The sequence below is a fragment of the Aegilops tauschii genome, chromosome 2 (genome assembly GCF_002575655.3).
Source record: "Aegilops tauschii subsp. strangulata cultivar AL8/78 chromosome 2, Aet v6.0, whole genome shotgun sequence".
Lineage (NCBI taxonomy): Eukaryota > Viridiplantae > Streptophyta > Magnoliopsida > Poales > Poaceae > Aegilops > Aegilops tauschii.
Window position 1 is genome coordinate 629,911,838 of NC_053036.3, and position 21,373 is coordinate 629,933,210.

Sequence of the window (21,373 nt, forward strand, 5' to 3'; positions counted from 1 at the left end):
TATATATATATATATATATATATATATATATATATATATATATATATGAATAAATGAAACTCAACACAAATGATGGTAATAAAATAAAATTGTGAATATTATTGCTTACGCACTTCATATTGTTCTTCAGTGTAGCCCCGCTCACAGGTCGTGTAGCGGATGGACTCGCAAACGTAGTATCCACAGTAATTATTCCCGGATTCCTGCCACAACCACTTTACAAGAAATAGAGGTCAATCAAACTGATAAGCAAGCATGCTAAATGGTATTGATGAAACTAGCGCTTGAATCACTAGGAGATGCGCGGAACATGCTACTATAGTACTTACTTTCAGGTGTTTAAATTGCAGCTTCTTCGGCAGTCCCGGAGCTTTTGTGGTGAATTTTCTCCAAACCCTGCCAGACAAAGAAAACAATTACTTGATATCAGGAAATGAACAAAGTTGCTGATATGGTGGATAATGATCGATTTAACTTACTTCTCGAGCATTTGAGTCATGTTCGCATAGTCCTGGGGATCTTTTCGTCTCGAGTCTAAGACGGTTACTACTCCCTGCTCAAGCTTAATCTCTAGGAGAATATAGTGGAAGCTGCGCATGCATGCATAAGTCATCAATTACATTACCATAACCTGGACTAATAAGGGAAACCGAATATGCACAAGACAGTAACACTCACTTGAATTTGTAAGGAAAGAGTATTATATCTTTGTTTTGATTTAATACCAATGATTGTAGCAAGTTGGCATCGGCTTCTTTGGGATGTTTTTCAACCGTATATGCATCTATGAGATTTGTGTTAATGAACCCATAATTTTTTCCTCTGTTTTTTTCTCTTTTGCTTTATTTGTTTTGTTTTGTTTCTACTTACAACAAAAAACTTATTTATTTTATTTCTAATTACTTATGTATTTTACTTTAATTATTTTATTTTTATTTATTTTACTGCTGCTATTTTTATTTATTTTACTGCTGCTATTTTTACTTAATTTATTAAGGTTTATTAATTGTAGTTACTATAGTTTATTTTATTTTATTTTATTAAGGTTTATTTAGTTTTATTTATTTTATTAAGGTTTATTTATTTTATAAATATAAAAAAATGAACATAGATGCGCTTATAGAGAAAATTAAACCTAAATTCAATTTACTATGAATTTAGGTGAAATTCCCTGTATAAGGGCATCTATTTTCACTTTAAGAGAAGCTCAACAAGGCATAGAGGGACGGGCTTATAAACTGGTGTGAGCGCCCTTCGGTTGGCGAGGTGGGACTAAACACTGGCCGCAACTAGGACCAGCCCTTTAGTCCCGGTTTGTGGTACGAACCGGGACTAAAGGGTGGTGGGCCAGGAGCGTGGCCCATTGGTCCCGGTTTGTCCCACCAACCGGGACCAAAGGGTCCGGACGAACCGGGACCAATGCCCCCACGAGGCCCGGCAGGACCCTGGCCGCACGAACCGGGACCAATGCTCACATTAGTCCCGGTTCGTGACTGAACTGGGACTAATGTGAATATTGCCCTGTGACCAAAGCCCTGTTTTCTACTAGTGTCTTGAGCAGCGAAGAGCAGATGCTCCGACAAGGCGAGCGTGGTTTTAGGCGACTGTTACACATGTCGAGTTTGTTGACGAGATTTCTGTCTCGAAAGGCGAGCGCGAGGCCACCACAAGGTAAACCCTCCTGTATAGCAAGTACGAACAATTAGGCAACAGTATAATATTTCAACGATGGGCATGGCTACATATTCTTTTCCTTTTGGTTGAGCACAGTTGTATATCGTTTCTGCTCCGGTGCTCCCCCCTGGGCTGAACGCGAGGTGGAAAAACACATCGACTGCCAGGATGAACCAAAAACGGTTCATAACGAGGGGCACGATCGTCTTTGTTGCCCCCGCGTATAGCCGCCGAGGAGCCCTTGCAGGCCCGTACGGGCCCGGTTAGATCGTATGCCCGGCCGTATACGTATTTGTTTGTATACGGCGGCCTTTCGTGCACGCGTGAAGCCGCCCGCGCGTGGGGCAGCACGTGTCACGGGTAGTTGCCAAAACTGTCCCATCATACAAATGTGGACGGCAACCACCTCCGGCCGCATCGCCCACCATTTCCCCCCGCCGCATCGTCTCCCTCTCTCCACTCCCCACTCCCCACTCCCTCTCCTCTCCAACCTACTCGTATCCCTCACCGCATCCTCTCCATCGCCATGGCGGACGCAGGAGGCGAGCGCCCCTGATTGGGGCGCAGATCTGGTGGAGCAGGTGCGGCAGGTCGCTGCGGGCACCTTTGTGAGGGGGCGTGCCGGTGTCCAGCGCGGTGCTCCCTCCGCTGGAGATCTGGAGAAGGCGGGGGCGGGCTGCAGCGGCGCGGTCCAGCCAGATGCGCCCGCTCTGGCGATCTCCGGCGAGGCGCAGAAGGTGGAGGCGGGCTCTGGCGAGGCGCAAAAGGTGGGGGCGGGCTCTGGCGAGGCACACGAGGTGGAGAAGGTGGAGGCCGGCTCCGGCGAGGAGGAGGCGGAGCAGAAGGTATCTGCTTATCACTTTTAGTTGGTAGTTTTTAGATTGTAGGGTTTGTGGCCAGAACTTTGTTTGGTTAGATTTGTTGGAGGTAGGGTTTTCTCTGCATTAGGGTTTTTTTGTATTTGATTCGTGCAAGAATGGTGGACCACATATGATTATTAGATTAGGTTAGAAGTAGCCGGATTGAGGGATGAGGTTTTTTCAGATGCTTATTAGATTAGTAGTGGAATTTTTGCAATTGTTTAGGTGTTTAGCTTGAGGATTAGACGATGGATTAGTCAAATATATACTTCTCTATTGGTTTGGGTTGGTGCCTGCTTTAGTTCTTTGGCTTTATGATTAATTAAATGGATGCTTAGTTCTAGGGATTATGCCTATCATAGTTGCAATTCTTAGATGCTTGATTGATGCATGTTGTCATAGTTGCAGTTATTTGATGCTTGATTGATGCCTGTCAGGCAGAGGCTATGAGATGGGTTGTGCATGGCCTTGTGTTTTTAGAAATTGTCTACCTGAGGTGATTAGATGGTGCATTAGTTTGGTTGTAAATATAGTGAAAGATGTGCTCATGTAATGGGTGTTGTCATGTTAATCAAAAAGAGCTTCTCAAGGGCTGGATTTGTTTGTGTTGGATTGGGGCTTCTGAAGGAGAGGGGAAGCGTGCTCGAGGGGAAGGGGCAGTCTATGCTTATTTAGTTTGGGTTAGTAGTGGAATTTTGTCGTTGCTTCAGAGATATTTACAGCATTGAACATCCTCTGCATTGCCGTTGCTTCAGAGATAAAAGCATCTTGGGGTTTTTCAGATGCTTATTAGATTAGTAGTGGAATTTTTGCTTGTTAGTTTTTAATTAGTATGAGGTTGAATACCTTATTTAAGGGGGAATTTAAGGTCAGATAGACGTCATATGATTATTAGATCTGTAGTTCAATGCTGCTGACATTTATGATTATTTGATTTGATCTGTGGTTCAATGATACTGGATGGAAACATATTTGATTTGGAATGCATTAATTTTGATGTGCCAATGAATTGATTCAGATGATACAAGATTCATCTATAGTATAATTTGTTGTTGTTTAGGTAAGTAATGAAATTTTAGATGTTTGTTGGAGATGTATGCATTTATAGTTGAAGTTGTACCTAATTAACTACTGCATTATGTTAATATGTGTAGGAGCTTTGTTGCATTATCCCAAAAACAGTAATTTGTGCATATTAAAATTTGTAGTTGGCTTCTGTAATTAGTATATACTATATGTAAATTGTGAAGTAAACATTCCAAGGCAGGATCCTAGCAACAAAATATATTATATGTTTCCATTAAGTAGTGTGGGGGGGGGGGATTCCCTCAAAAGAAAAGTGTTGGGTTAATCGAGGGAATGTCAAGAATCCAGCTTGCATTTTCATTAGCATTTATGAAGGAAATCATTTGTCTGTTGATTGATTGCTTAGATTCTGTATTTATAAGGAAAGCATTTGGTCACTTGCAACATACCAATGTGGTTCACATTCACAATTTTGTTTGTAATGACATTCTGTGAACTGCAATTCAATTCATTGTAATTGATGTGTTTGTTTAACAATATAGCAGGAGGAGGAGGATCTTGTGGGCAACAAGAGGAAGTGGGACAAGACTGGGTTCTACCCATATGACTCTGATGAAGATGAGCCGTACGAGGTAAGGCCTAGTTGAAATGTTATTTGTGCATTGAGTTAGTATTACGTGTTTATAGTTTTTGAATGCATAATGTATTAATGTCAGTCATTAATGTGTGTAGTATGAATCTGGAGATGATGTGGTCGAGGGGAACGTTGAGTCCTTTGAAGAGAAGGAGGTGTTGAAGATCAGGGCCCAAGGACCTGGTATGTACCACAACTGGAGGACGGAAAAGTACCGCTGCCCCTACTGCAGCAAGCCCAAGCCAAGGTCTGGGTTATTGGAACATATGATGGAACATTGCCGGGCTACATCGATCTCCAGTGATGAGTACAAGATCAGGGCTCAGCATTCTGCCCTCCTGAAGGTCCTAAGAAACCCTAACCTCTAGTCCTACATCATGCTGATCATCAGAAGCTGGAAGCCGTACTCATCATCAGTATATTTGATGATGTTTTACTTTTGGAAAGCTGCATCTGGGTCTGAACTGCTTGGAAACTAGCTATATTAATGTAATGTAATGTATTGTGTGTCTGAACTGGATCTGTTGTGAACTGCCTGCTACCTGTGGTGGTAACCTAGAATGCTATCTATATATGTGTGGCCTTAACTTTATTGGCGGTGAATGCTTCCTTCATGTTTAGTTCTTGTTTTGATGGTGCAATGATCACAAATGGCGCTTTAGTGTTCCTTCAGACATGCTGCAACACTTGTCTATGCTGTGGGCAAGTGCAACATGCTATGCCCATGTGCCAATTATACCAAATATTGAATGTGGCAATGTTCCAAAATGGCTGTCATGAATTATAGTACATGGGGTTTAGTAAAGTTACTGATAATTGTTCATCCTCACACATTCCATCAATGCATAATTTGAATAAGCAAAAAGATCAAATGTTCCATCATTTGAACCTATGTTGCAATTAGAGATCAAATATTCCATCATCAAAGTGTGAAGGAATTAAATGTAAATTTAGAAGAGTAATGTAATACTAGTTAAAAATAATGTGTGCAAAAAAAGGAATTTGAAATAAGATCTACTTTATTTTGTAATAAAGTTATATTACCCTACTTATTAGAATTTTGAAAATGTCACTTATTTATAAGAAAAGAAAATATAAATATTCAAAAAGATGTGTTTGATAAAAATACCTTTTGAATTTTTGGTATGTTATTATTTGAGGGGTCATGTAATTTTTATGTTATTTTTTGAGTGCTCAGGTAATTTTTATGTAAAGTGAAGGAAAAGGAAAAAAATAAACAAAAGGAAAAGCATAGCCATCTTGGAAACCTAGCTTTATAAATAAATAAAAATTCAAAAAAATAAGAGGGCATTAAAAAAATAAACAAATATAAGAGGGCATTAAAAAATAAACGAATATAAGAGGGCATTATAAATTAAAAAAATTCAAAATAATAGAAAGAATATTTTACAATGCCCCCTTGAGGTATAGACCAATGTTTTGACCAGTCAGTCTAGAGGGCATTATAAATTAATAAAAAATTCAAAAAAATAAAACCTTGGAAACCCACCTTTGTTTGTGCAAGAGATCATGTGTGCCAAAGTTGAGGTGATTTGGAGGTGGTCAAAAAATGACCGCATTCTGGAGGGGCCATTTGGTCTAACTTAAGCCAGTTTTTGAACAAATGTGATTTTTCCCACCACCTCCAAATCACCCAAACTTTCTTGAACATGGTAACCCACATGTTCCAATCATGCCTATGAAAGAAAATTTGGAAAAAGAATATTTTACAATGCCCCCCTGAGGTATAGACCGATGTTTTGACCAGTCAGTCTAGAGGGCATTATAAATTAATAAAAAATCCAAAAAATATATAACCTTGGAAACCCACCTTTGTTTGTGCAAGAGATCATGTGTGCCAAAGTTGAGGTGATTTGGAGGTGGTCGAAAAAATGACCGCATTCCGAAGGGGCCATTTGGTCTAACTTAAGCCAGTTTTTGAACAAATGTGATTTTTCCCACCACCTCCAAATCACACAAACTTTCTTGAACATGGTGACCCACATGTGCCAATCATGCCTATGAAAGAAAATTTGGAAAAAGAATATTTTACAATGCCCCCCTGAGGTATAGACCGATGTTTTGACCAGTCAGCCTAAAGGGCATTATAAATTAATAAAAAATTCAAGAAAATATAAAACCTTGGAAACCCACCTTTGTTTGTGCAAGAGATCATGTGTGCCAAAGTTGAGGTGATTTGGAGGTGGTCAGAAAAATGACCGCATTCCGGAGGGGCCATTTGGTCTTAACTTAAGCCAGTTTTTGAACAAATGTGATTTTTCCCACCACCTCCAAATCACACAAACTTTCTTGAACATGGTGACCCCCATGTGCCAATCATGCCTATGAAAGAAAATTTGGAAAACGAATATTTTACAATGCCCCCCCTGAGGTATAGACTGATGTTTTGACCAGTCAGTCTAGAGGGCATTATAAATTAATAAAAAATTCAGAAAAATATAAAACCTTGGAAACCCACCTTTGTTTGTGAAAGAGATCATGTGTGCCAAAGTTGAGGTGATTTGGAGGTGGTCGAAAAAAACCCTAGAACACTGCCACGGCGTGACACAACGTGCGTGTTGTGTCCGAATTCATGCACACCTTGCCTGGGGGCCACATTGGCCATGCTCACATGCTCCCAAAAGTTGGGGTCATCTCATGCATGCCCCCACATGCACCATCTACAAGCTGGACCATTCGGGTCTGCCGGAGGGCAAGTTTGAAAGAGGTTTTCCTTGCCGGACCCACCAAATGATCCCAAACTTTTTGCACACCGTACCATGACCATGGCATGCTTGTGGGAGGAGAATTCATACACCACGGCCTCATTTTTGTTGAAATCCAATTAATATCCATGTGTATTACATGTAAGTGAGCATGTGTAAAATTTATTAGATGACTTGAAGGTCAAAACATTAACTTGTCATATATGCAAAAAAAATGTGTATTGAATGCAAGTGAGCATGTGTATAATTTAGTGTGTGATTTGAAGATCAATACACATGGCAATATGCCAAAAAAAAGTGCCCACCTACCAGAGCAGGTGAATTCATACTCCACGGCCTGCATACGACTAGGAACCCTGTCGTGCATGGGCTAGGATGCAAGCCCGTGGTGCAGAATATCTCTGCTGCTAGTAGGCCCCATGGGGCAGAGGGGACGAGAGTTAGGCAATGTACTGCCTGCAATTGATAGGAGCCTGGGAGGGGAGTTGCAGCCGGGTATATAAACCGGTGCGGCGCTCTCTCCCTTGGCGAGGCGGGACTAAACTCCCACCACCCAACGGCTGTGCGCTGCGATGTGCCCTGCGCGGCTCCGCCTTGGGCCCAATTCGGGCGGGCTGGCCCAGGGCAGCCTTACCCGCGCGCTGATCTGTTTGATATTTTCTTTGTTTTTCACTTCTTAACTCCAAAATTTCTTTTCTTGTTTATATTTCTAATATTTAAAATCAAATCTCTTTTTTTTCTATATTATTTCTAACAGTGGTTACTAAAATTAAAAAAATATGCCAAATTCTGTTGTGTTTTATTTCATTTGTTCGTTCTCTTTTGTATATTGATAATATTTACGAAATATAAACTAAAATGGTGTGTTTTATTTCAATTCTTCATTCTAATATTTCTTATCTTTATTATTTTTGAAATATTTTTAGTTTGTAAGATAAAATGTTCTGTTTTATTTCACTTCTTCATTCTAATATTTGTTCTCTTCTTTATATTTGAAATATTTCCAAAATGTAAGATAATATGTTATCTTCTATTGCACTTCTTCATTCTGATAGATCTTATCTTTTTTACATTTGAATTATTTTTTAAATGTAAGATAATATGTTGTCCTTCCTAATTATGAACTTTATTTTCTGTTTGATACTTGAAATATTATTAAATCAAATCTAGTTGGGACAATCGCATGCATGCCTCCACATGCACCATGTACTAGAAGCAGGTTTATCTTCTCGGTCTCACCAATTCAGACCAAACTGTATGCACACCCTAGGATGACCATGGCATGCATGCATGGCGAGTATCGTTCATTTCCGTCACTCGATGCATTTTCTAGGGTTTTTCCGGCGACAAAACCCTACAACACTGCCCCCATGTGACGCAACGTGCGTTTTGTGTCCGAATTCGTGGACACCTTGCCTGGGGGACCACATTGGCCAAGCCCACATGGTCCCAAAAGTTGGGGTCATCTCATGCATGCTTCCACATGCACGATGTACAAGCAAGACCATTCGGGTCTGCCGGAGGGCAGGTCTGAAAGTGGTTTTCCTTGACGGTCCCACCAAATGATCCCAAACTTCATGCATACCCTACGATGACCATGGCATGCATGCATGACAAGTATCGTTCATTTCCGACACTCGATGCATTTTCTAGGGTTTTTCCGGCGACAAAACCCTACAACACTGCCCCCACGTGACGCAACGTGCGTTTTGTGTCCGAATTGATGCACACCTTGCCTGGGGGACCACATTGGCCAAGCCCACATGGTCCCAAAAGTTGGGGTCATCTCATGCATGCTTCCACATGCAACATGTACAAGCAGGACCATTCGGGTCTACCGGAGGGCAGGTCTGAAAGTGGTTTTCCTTGACGATCCCACCAAATGATCCCAAACTTCATGCATACCCTACGATGACCATGGCATGCATGCATGACAAGTATCGTTCATTTCTGACACTCGATGCATTTTCTAGGGTTTTCCGGCGACAAAACCCTACAACACTGCCCCCACGTGACGCAACGTGCGTTTTGTGTCCGAATTCATGCACACCTTGCCTGGGGGACCACATTGGCCAAGCCAACATGGTCCCAAAAGTTGGGGTCATCTCATGCATGCTTCCACATGCACCATGTACAACCAGGACCATTCGGGTCTGCCGGAGGGCAGGTCTGAAAGTGGTTTTCCTTGACGGTCCCACCAAATGATCCCAAACTTCATGCATACCCTATGATGACCATGGCATGCATGCATGACAAGTATCGTTCATTTCCGACACTCGATGCATTTTCTAGGGTTTTTCCGGCGACAAAACCCTACAACACTGCCCCCACGTGACGCAACGTGCGTTTTGTGTCCGAATTCGTGCACACCTTGCCTGGGGTACCACATTGGCCAAGCCCACATGGTCCCAAAAGTTGGGGTCATCTCATGCATGCTTCCACATGCACCATGTACAAGCAGGACCATTCGGGTCTGCCAGAGGGCAGGTCTGAAAGTGGTTTTCCTTGACGGTCCCACCAAATGATCCCAAACTTTATGCGTACCCTACGATGACCATGGCATGCATGCATGACAAGTATCGTTCATTTCCGACACTCGATGCATGTATAATATTGTAGAAATGATAGAGATACTATAAATATTGTTGAACATATACAAGTATACAATAACTAATAGGTGTCACAGAGTTTTTTTAGGGAAGAACCAATGATATTTATTTTGAGGGAAGAAACAATGCAGGTAGGTGGGCCGGCCCAGACCGCAAATAACTGTCGGATCCATATTGTGGGGGCCCACAATGCTGCGCTTTCCATGCACGTCGATCACACGCACGTCGATCACGGGAGTAGTTGCCGTTCTGTTACACAATTCTGGGATCGTGCTAATCCATATGTTCTTAATCCCTACGATTGAGGAGCACGTTCAGCCTCGCTTCAACGGAGGAAAATATAGATCGCGAGATTGGCCACAGGGAATTTACGATGACCTAGGAGTCGACCTCGTATATAATCTCCTCCTCCTCGCACATGTCGTCGACTAGATCACCTCCTGCCGGCGAGTCGTCGACAGCTCCGTCTGCCGCATCCCACACACCACAAAAACCCGAGAAGATCAAGGTCGTCCGCACGTGCAGGCCAACCTTGACGAACTACGTCGAGAACGCATCGCCAACTTCTTTCATCTTCGTCGACCGATCAAGTAAATTGTCCTCCTTACCTCGCGCCTTCATAGCAAGCTACTTCCTCCGTCTCGTTGCTTTGATGGACTTAGGTTTACCACATATTTTCAACTAGTATCAACCCGACTAGATGCGTTCTGACCAGATGGCGTAGATGAAAACAATCTTTGGTTCTTTCATAGCATGGTACAATAAGATGTTGTTTCTCGGGAAGCATGATGGAATAGATTTTTTGTCACATGATCCAATTATATTTTTGTCACATGATCCAATTATATTGTTGTGCACATAGAACATTAAAGAGTTATTAGCATTAGATGTTGATGAACCTCAAATAGGTACCATTGCTATAGACTCTAGTTATTTACAGCTGATCAATTTGTCACCCTGTTAATAAGACAACAAAACGAATTAGTAACAGTTTACCATATTAAATTTATTGATTATATAATTTATCTGATACTCAAAGAACTTGATCAGATGCAAGTAAGTTCAATTACCAATTGTAGTTATTTTTTTATTGCCTCATGTTGCAGTATACATGGTGCTAGTTTTATATTTGCATTAGTGTTATTTTTGCATTAGTGTTAGCTACTGCCAGAAAGTTTTATATTTTTGCATGTTTATTGTTATTTTTGCTTTAGTGTTTTCTAATGTCATGAAGTTATATATTTTCTTTCAACAGGATAGACGAGCTGAATGGAGAAATAGTATGCGCCGATGAGAAATGGTGCAAGCTTGTTGCAGCTCTATCGAGCGGTCAACGCGCTAGAGTGGCTGATACAACATTGCGCAGCATGGTGCAGATACCATCTATTAAGATGCGTACCCTACTGATTAGGTATATGATTGAGAATTTTCAGGCCAGCACGGCCAGATTCATTATACAAGAGCGGGTTGGGGAGGTGACTCTCGGTGCGGTCGACGTCGAGTGCATCTTTAACCTCGAGAACCAAGGACTTTCCGCTTCGGACATTCTGACTGAAGAAGGCGAGGACATCAAGGAGCGGGTGCCGCCACAATTTCTCAGTAAGACATCAGAAAACATAGTGATAGATAATCTCATTGAGGACATAATTAAAAGTAAAGCCACGGACGACGATTTCCTTCGGAAAGTAGTCCTTGTCCTATAAGGAACAATTATTGCTCCCATGTCGAGCAAGATTGTGCCAAAGCAGTACTACGCTTTGGTCGAAGATGTGAAACGTATTTCAAAGATTAACTGGAATGCCTTCACCCTACGTGTTCTCCTTGATTGCCTTCGCATAGTGAAGAAAGGCAAACACCTCCGCCAATGGCCGAAAGGCAATTTGGCTCTCTTGCAGGTACACATATGAGACCTGTTGCATAATGTCAATTATCATATCATTGCAATTTTATGTGATGTATTGTACTAACTGTAATTCCTTATTTTTTTGTAGTACTTGTACTGGGAGAAGGTGCAACCGGTCGAAGGCGAATGCGCCTATAATCCCAACTTGTCCATACAACCTCTTATGAGGAACTGGACCGAAGGTGCAGCCACTAGGAGAGATCGGTTCGACTATGACAATGGGCGCGGCCGTGGTAACGTCAGGGTAAGTCATTGTGTTCCGTCTTTCTTAAATGTTTTGTAACTTAATAATATTTATTTTTGATTCATCACATGTACTTCAATATCGCATGCAGATCAAAAATAATATCACCCAGGATTATAGGGCTCGGGAGCCCAACATCCCAAATAATGTGCCCACCATGAAGCCAAAAACCAAGCCTGCAAATGGAAACGCAAAGAAGTCGACGACAGCCCCAATGTCAGAAGATTTGATGGAGCTTCTAATGAAGCGGTTCATGGACTTCATACACACCCAGATGAGGGAAATCCCTGATCAAGTTGCTGCACCCAAACTTTATAGATTACAGTATGTTTGCTGTTTTAAACCATGCTAGCATTACTAAATTTGTTTTTGTATTGCAGAGGTTGTTGGAGAAGTTGAACAAATCAGGTGTCATGTGCAAGCCGGCTGCTGCCGTGCCATCCGCGGACAATGATGTGGATGAAGAACTGGATTCGTTCGAGAACGGTCCATATGAAAAGAAGGAATTCATGTACAAGGATGACATAGACTCACGCGGAGAGCCTGTCATTGACATGACGCAGCCTGATGAAGTGGTTCCCAACCATAAAACCGTACCTGAGGTACTATGTATATATATTTTTGTCTATAACTTTCTCCTTTAATTTATTTACGTGCTGAAATATTCACACGATTTTGTTTGCCAAACAGAAAACCCCACCGAAGATGAATGGACACAAGGAAGCTTCACCTATTAGGCGTAATGATGAATGTGGCGCTACACCCGAAAACCCTTGGGTCGTTGGTACTTCTACTCAAGCACCTTCATCGGACATAGACATTTGTCATGGCTAAGGCGAATGGAAAAAAGGGTGCAACAATCGATAAGGATGAGGAAGTTATGTCCGGTAAGCGCAAGAGGACCGTTCCTAAGAAATTTGAATCCCCCTACGCACTTGACAAGCCCAGCAGGCATCCCAATCATGGTTAGAAACCCTCCGGTACTTCTACTGCTACTAGAGGTATCGTAACTAACATTCTTATTTTGTTATATGCTACGAATGCATATGATCACCATTGTTGACGTTCATATTATTTCATGCAGCTCTGTTTTCTGAAAATCATCAGCCGGAGGTTGTGGCAGATGAGTTGACGCCGGAAATAATTGATGCAGTTGTTTCATTTGTCGAGTTAGCTGCTAGCACCGAGAAGAATAAGGGGAAGAAAGTTTACTACAGTGAAGGGCGTGGCATATCTCTGACTTCCAAAAGGATTCGACCGGTACTAACTCACAGATGGCTGTCAGACGATGTAAGTACTACTTGCATGTCCTGTTATTAAAATTCTCAATAATCTATGTCTCAACTTTCAACATGTAATGCCCTGATATTCTATGAAGGTAATTGATGCTTATATGGGACATTTGGAGCTGCACGTTGGTCATGATCGTTACCTCTGTCTAGCGTGGAGGTCCAAATTCCTTGTAGATCGTGCTATCGCACGAGACGATCCATTGCCGTCGAGCTGCAACATGGATAGTGCTCTGTCCAAAGCTGGAGCAGTTAATAGAGTCACGAAAGAGTATACTGTGCGTGATAAGGTACGTTATGTTTGTAATTCTTCACTACAGGACATTTCATCAAGTATTTCGTTTGATCCACAATGGTTTTTTGCATTGTAGACGTATATCGCGTTGAATATCGACAATGCCCACTGGATGACCGTGGTCATGCACTTGATCAAGCAAGAATTCCAAGTTCTCGATTTGCTCTATCCTCTAGACCTGACAGAAAAGACTGTGAAAGCACTGGTAATGTAACCAACATTTGTACCATTGGTCTTACATGTTGTTTATGATTATTCTTTAACACTATCCTCTTTATAGCGAATGGCTATAGCACACGATATGCACCTAGCAAATCTTATTACACCAGGGAAATATCTGGACGTAAGTAAGTGGCCTAGCAAGGAGTATGACATGCCCCAGCAAGAGGATGGGTGAGTTAATAGGACATCATGCACATTCAAACAACAACACACATGTTCGTATTGCCCACCGCTAATGTTTGCATATGTACCAGGAACTCTTGTGGCCTTTTTGTCACAGAATGTCTAGAACATTGGGACGGGGACCGAATGACCCGCGATTTTTCACAGGTATGCTGTTATTTACGTTTGTAGACTAGCTACTATGGTCGTGTAGCAACTTCGGTTCATGTAACCTTTATGTCATTTTTTGCAGGCCACCATTGATGCAAGGAGAAGACGTTTCGTCGCGGAGTTGATTATGTCACCTTCGAACACGATGGAGTGTGTGAAGAACAAAATTCGCCAAATCGCAAACAAAAGGCGCGCCTGAAGAATTCATGCGTCATGCAATATTGAAGTTTTAGTGGTTAGGATTTAGTCCAGTCGAAGGTTTCGACGGCATGCTTATCTTAGGGGTTCTATCATTTTTATGTAATAAACAGGGCATCTCGAATATTGTGACACATACATGTGTATGTGTCTCTCAGACAATTCGCTCGTATCAGACAATTCGGTCATACAATTCGCTAGGAGAAGACAATTTGGTCGTACCAATAAAGTTTTGGCTTCACTTATCAATTGTTCTTGTTTAATATTTTTCTCGTTCTCCAATTTTTTATAATTGTATTTTTCACGGCTTCACTTTTCAAGTGTTCTTGCTTAATATTTTTTCGTTCTCCAATTTTTTATAATAGTCTATTTTTCTCTTCAACTGCTCTCGTAAGTTTCATATTAAAATTTTCACAATCTTTACTTTTTTAAGAACTCTACCAAGCTTAGCCTTCTGCCTTAGCTATCTGCATGTCATCTTCTTGCATAATCTCCTGGTAATTCCCCCTCATCACATGATTATGAAAAGTAGTCATGGTAGATAAGTAAATATATCGAGCCAAAATGTAATATTACACTGATCAAAATTAGTCATGTCAGCTCGTTGGCTCTATCGCGTGTTATCAGGCATCATGTTTTTCTATTTTGTTTTACAAACCCGTTGGTTTTTTATTATATGTATAATTAACTTTTTCTGTACTCACCATTATGCCAGGCACGGCCCATCTAACCACGTGAGGGGCCCCACAGGCGGGCTATCGTGCCGGCAGCGCTACACCAGCCCATTTTGCCAGGTTCACATCGATCTTTCCCCTTTTCTCGTTTCCCTTTCCAAATCCCTAGCACTCTCTCTCCATTTGCGCCTCCAAATCTCGACGGCGAAAGCATGACAGCGAGCTGGCGTCGGGCGGCGGCGGCTGCGGCGAGAAGAGCGGTGGCGACCGCAAGTTAGGTCGAACCCTGGGTCCTGCAAGCAGGTGGGGCGGTTCCAATGGCACAGGAGGCAGAAGCGGCGGATCGAGTGGAACAGGGGACGGGGGTTTCGTGGGCGGCGGCGGGCCGGGAGAACCCACGGCTAGGGTTTCTTCAGTGCTACACTTTGGTGGCAAAAAGGTAAGTTATTTACCGTTGATCTTTACATCCCAGCATTATCGCCCACAATTCATCACCTGTGGCCATGACAAGCTCCATCTATGTGGTCATCAGGAAACTCCTGGTGGCCGTGTCTGCATAGATGCAGACAATTTTGGCAGCGCACTCGGGGGATGTGTGTTTCAGGTTAGTCTACTGAGCATTTTCTTCAAACTAGTACTGCTATTGCGGTCAAGCTGCAAAAAAGTTCAGTGTTTAACGCTTGCAGTGACAAGTTCAGTTATAAAATGACTTGAATTGCTCATGATTTATTTAGGATGATATCACTTCTGAGTATGTTGAATGGGTTGATGGGGAGTGGGATAGCAAAGCAAAGTCAGTCATTAAGTATCTTGCCATGAAGAACAAGAAACTGGAGATTAAGATTACAGAATATGAAGCTGAAATTAAAAGGAATGAGAAAGAAAAGAGGGCAATGGTTAAGATGCACAAGGAAATATTGCTCTATAGGGATAGGATTTTAGGATTTGGAGGTCTTCTGTATCTTGGCCTGCTTGCCATTATGATTGTTCTCATAGTTAGCAAGTAGATTGTTCATAAAGTTATTGACATCATTGTAATTGACATGATGAAATGCTGCTGAATTATTTGCTACTCAGTTTATGGGCAAAGTGTAACAGAGATTGCATCATAAATAACATGGAGCCATCATGATTGGTAGACAATGCACTTTTTGCATGTTCTATATTTGGCAGACAATGCACTTTTGGCATGTTCTATATTTGGCAGACAATGCACTTTTAGCATGTTCTATATTTGGTATGTGATGCACATGGGCACATCACCTAGCAACACTACTGGTTTATGCAGCAGCCCAGTTCATTGTCTTGTTGCAGCATAGGAGCAACATCTAGCAGCACCTACACCTTTGATGCAACACTGAAGCAAAGCAACAGTACATATTCAATATTCAGAAATTTAACTGAACTTGACACTTAGGGTGAGCAGTAGATATTCAGTTCTTCAGCCACAAAGAACCCGATCAAACCGTACCGATTGCATAACTTATATGCTTACATATAAAAGCATACCTAACCAATGCTACCTCTTGAGCACTACGTTGGATTTCCCCGAAGAGGAGAGGATGATGCAGCAAAGTAGCGTAAGTATTTCCCTCAGTTTTTGAGAACCAAGGTATCAATCCAGTAGGAGACCACGCACAAGTCCCTCGTACCTATACAAAACGATAGCTACTCGCAACCAACGCTTACGGGTTGTCAATCCCTTCACGGTCACTTACGAGGGTGAGATCTAATAGAGATAATAAATAATATTTTTGGTATTTTTGATAGATAGATGCAAAGTGAAAAGTAAAAGGCAAAGTAAAAACAAAGCAAGTAAATAAAGTGATAGAGATTGATATGATGAGAATAGACCCGGGGGGCATAGGTTTCACTAGTGGCTTCTCTCAACAGCATAGATATTCTACGGTGGGTGAACAAATTACTGTTGAGCAATTGACAGAATTGAGCATAGTTATGAGTATATCTAGGCAATGATCATGTATATAGGCATCACGTCCAAGACAAGTAGATCGAAATGATTCTGCATCTACTACTATTACTCCACTCATCGACCGCTATCCAGCATGCATCTAGAGTATTAAGTTAAAAACAGAGTAACGCCTTAAGCAAGATGACATGATGTAGAGGGATAAATTCATGCAATATGATAAAAACCCCATCTTGTTATCCTCGATGGCAACACTACAGTACGTGCCTTGCAACCCTTTCTGTCACTGGGTAAGGACACCGCAAGATTGAACCCAAAGCTAAGCACTTCTCCCATTGCAAGAACTACCAATCTAGTTGGCCAAACCAAAAGGATAATTCGAAGAGACTTGCAAAGATAACTCAATCATACATAAAAGAATTCAGAGAAGAATCAAATATTTTCCATAGATAATACTGGATCATAAACCCACAATTCATCGGTCTCAACAAACACACCGCAAAAAGAAGATTACATCAAATAGATCTCCACAAGAGAGGGGGAGAACATTGTATTGAGATCCAAAAAGAGAGAAGAAGCCATCTAGCTACTAGCTATGGACCCGAAGGTCTGAAGTAAATTACTCACACTTCATCGGAGGGGCTATGGTGTTGATGTAGAAGCCCTCCGTGGTGGATGCCCTCTCCGGCGGAGCTCCGGAACAGGCCCCAAGATGGGATCTCGTGGATACAGAAAGTTGCGGCGGTGGAATTAGGTTTTTGGCTCCGTATCTGATCTGTCGGGGGTACGTAGGTATATATAGGAGGAAGAAGTATGTCGGTGGAGCAACAGGGGGCCCACGAGGGTGGAGGGCGCGCCTGGGGGGGAGGGCGCGCCCCCCTACCTCGTGCCTTCCCTGTTGGTTTCTTGACGTAGGGTCCAAGTCTCCTGGATCACGTTCGGTGAGAAAATCACGTTCCCGAAGGTTTCATTCCGTTTGGACTCTGTTTGATATTCCGTTTCTTCGAAACACTGAAATAGGCAAAAAAACAGCAATTCTGGGTTGGGCCTCCGGTTAATAGGTTAGTCCCAAAAATAATATAAAAGTGGAAAATAAAGCCCAATATGGTCCAAAATAGTAGATAAAGTAGCATGGAGCAATCAAAAATTATAGATACGTTGGAGACGTATCAGGCATCCCCAAGCTTAATTCCTGCTCGTCCTCGAGTAGGTAAATGATAAAAAAAAGAATTTTTGATGCGGAATGATACTTTGGCATAATTTCAATGTAAATCTTCTTAATTGTGATATGAATATTCAGATCCGAAAGATTCAAGACAAAAGTTCATATTGACATAAAAATAATAATACTTCAAGCATACTAATCAAAGCAATCATGTCTTCTCAAAATAACATGGCCAAAGAAAGTTATTCCTACAAAATCATATAGTCTGGCTATGCTCCATCTTCCCCACACAAAATATTTAAATCATGCACAACCCCGATGACAAGCCAAGCAATTGTTTCATACTTTAACATTCTCAAAACTTTTTCGATCTTCACGCAATACATGAGCGTGAGCCATGGATATAGCACTATATGTGGAATAGAATGGTGGTTGTGGAGAAGACAAAAAGAGGGAAGATAGTCTCACATCAACTAGGCGTATCAACGGGCTATGGAGATGCCCATCAATAAATATCAATGTGAGTGAGTAGGGATTGCCATGCAACGGATGCACTAGAGCTATAAGTATATGAAAGCTCTACAAAAGAAACTAAGTGGGTGTGCATCCAACTCGCTTGCTCACGAAGACCTAGGGCATTTTGAGGAAGCCCATCATTGGAATATGCAAGCCAAGTTCTATAATGAAAAATTCCCACTAGTATATGGAAGTGACAAAATGAGAGACTCTCTATCATGAAGATCTTGGTGCTACTTTGAAGCACAAGTGTGGTAAAAGGATAGTAACATTGTCCCTTCTCTCTTTTTCTCTCATTTTTTTTATTTTGGGCCTTTCTCTTCTTTTTTTTGGCCTCTTTTTTTTTATTTTTTTATTTTTTTATTTTCGTCCGGAGTCTCATCCCGACTTGTGGGGGAATCATAGTCTCCATCATCCTTTCCTCACTTGGGACAATGCTCTAAAAATGATGATCATCACACTTTTATTTTTCTTACAACTCAACAATTACAACTCGATACTTAGAACAAAGTATGACTCTATATGAATGCCTCCGGCGGTGTACCGGGATATGCAATGAATCATGAGTGACATGTATGAAAGAATTATGAATGGTGGCTTTTCCACAAATACAATATCAACTACATGATCATGCTAGCAATATGACAATGATGGAGCGTGTCATAATAAACGGAACGGTGGAAAGTTGTATGGCAATATATCTCGGAATGGCTATCGAAATGCCATAATAGGTAGGTATGGTGGCTGTTTTGAGGAAGGTATATGGTGGGTGTATGATACCGGCGAAAAGTGTGCGGTACTAGAGAGGCTAGCAAAGGTGGAAGGATGGGAAAAAGTGCGTATAATCCATGGACTCAACATTAGTCATAAAGAACTCATATACTTATTGCAAAAATCTAGAAGTTATCAAAGCAAAGTATTACGCGCATTCTCCTAGGGGGATAGATTGGTAGGAAAAGACCATCACTCGTCCCCGACCGCCACTCATAAGGAAGACAATCAATAAATAAATCATGCTCCGAGTTCATCACATAACGGTTCACCATACGTGCATGCTACGGGAATCACAAACTTCAACACAAGTATTCTTTAAATTCACAACTACTCAACTAGCATGACTTTAATATTATCACTTCCATATCTCAAAACAATTATCAAGCATCAAACTTATCTTAGTATTCAATTCACTCAAAAGAAAGTTTCACATATCTTGAATACCAAGTATATTAACATTAAGCAAATTACCATGCTATTAACGACTCTCAAAATAATCTAAGTGAAGAATGAGAGATCAATAGTTTCTTTAAAACAAATCCACCACCGTGCTCTAAAAGATATAAGTGAAGCACTAGAGCAAAAATTATCACGCTCAAAAGATATAAGTGAAGCACTATGAGCAAAACTATCAAGCTCAAAAGATATAAGTGAAGCACATAGAGTATTCTAAAAAATTCCAATTCATGTATGGCTCTCTCAAAAGGTGTGTACAGCAAGGATGATTGTGGTAAACTAACAAGCAAAGACACAAATAATACAAGACGCTCCAAGCAAAACACATATCATGTGGTGAATAAAAATATAGCTCCAAGTAAATTACCGATGGAAGTGGACGAAAGAGGGGATGCCTTCCGGGGCATCCCCAAGCTTTGACTTTTTGGTGTCCTTGGATTATCTTGGGGGTGCCATGGGCATCCCCAAGCTTAGGCTCTTGCCACTCCTTGTTCCATAATCCATCAAAAGAATTCACCCAAAACTTGAAAACTTCACAACACAAAACTCAACCAAAATCTCGTGAGCTCCGTTAGAGAAAGAAAGCAAAGAACTACTTAAGGTACTGTAATGAACTCATTCTTTATTTATATTGGTGTTAAACCTACTGTATTCCAACTTCTCTATGGATTATAAACTATTTTACTAGCCATAGATTCATCAAAATAAGCAAACAACACACGAAAAACAGAATCTGTCAAAAACAGAACAGTGTGTAGTAATCTGTAACTCCAAAATTTCAGCCAAAATAGGAAGACCTAGGAAATTTGTTTATTGATCAGCAGCAATTGGAATCACTATTTTATCACGTTCTGGTGATTTTTAACAATTGTTTTCGTGAACAGCAAGTTCTGGAAATTACAGCAAGATCAAATAACTATCATCCAAGAAGATCCTATAGGTTTAACTTGGCACAAACACTAATTAAAAGATAAAAACACATCCAAACTGAGGCTAGATGGATTATTTATTACTAAACAAAAACAAAAACAAAAAACACAAAATAAAATTGGGTTGCCTCCCAACAAGCGCTATCGTTTAACGCCCCTAGCTAGGCATAAAAGCAAGGATAGACCTAGGTATTGCCATCTTTGGTAGGCAATCCATAAGTGGCTCTCATGATAGATTCATATGGTAATTTTATTTTCTTTCTAGGGAAGTGTTCCATGCCCTTCTTTAAGGGAAATTGGAATCTAATATTCCCTTCCTTCATATCAATAATTACACCAATCGTTCTAAGGAAAGGTCTACAAGGAATAATAGGACATGAAGGATTGCAATCTATATCAAGAACGATAAAATCTACGGGCACATAATTCCTATTTGCAACAATAAGAACATCATTAATTCTTCCCATAGGCTTTTTAATAGTGGAATCCGCAAGATGCAAATTTAGAGAGCAATCATCAAAATCACGGAAATCTAGGAAATCACATAAAGTTTTGGGAATAGTAGAGACACTAGCACCCAAATCACACAAAGCATGAAACTCATAATCTTTAATTTATTTTTAATAGTAGGTTCCCACTCATCATAGAGTTTTCTAGGGATAGAAACTTTCAACTCAAGTTTTTCTTCATAAGATTGCATCAAGGCATCAACAATGTGTTCGGTAAAGGCCTTATTTTGACTATAAGCATGAGGAGAATCTAGCATGGATTGCAACAAGGAAATACAACCAATCAAAGAGCAATTTTCATAATTAAATTCTTTGAGATCCAAAATAGTGGGTTTAGCAACATCTAGGTTTTTATTTCTTCCAACCCCAGTTTCATCAATTTCATCATCAAGATCTAGAAACTCCGA

General features: G+C 41.0%; 1 protein-coding gene across 1 annotated transcript; it reads left to right on the top strand.

The window, feature by feature from the left end:
* The first annotated feature begins 11,250 nt into the window (after window positions 1–11,250).
* LOC109733698 (uncharacterized) lies at window positions 11,251–15,694 on the top strand. The gene is made up of 12 exons (XM_073507524.1): window positions 11,251–11,424; window positions 11,521–11,676; window positions 11,768–11,971; window positions 12,057–12,278; window positions 12,367–12,460; window positions 12,761–12,936; window positions 13,055–13,255; window positions 13,337–13,465; window positions 13,541–13,653; window positions 13,737–13,812; window positions 15,160–15,291; window positions 15,422–15,694. Exons 1-12 carry the CDS (start codon window positions 11,251–11,253, stop codon window positions 15,692–15,694), a joined length of 1,950 nt encoding a protein of 649 aa, XP_073363625.1.
* The last annotated feature ends 5,679 nt before the right edge of the window (window positions 15,695–21,373 follow it).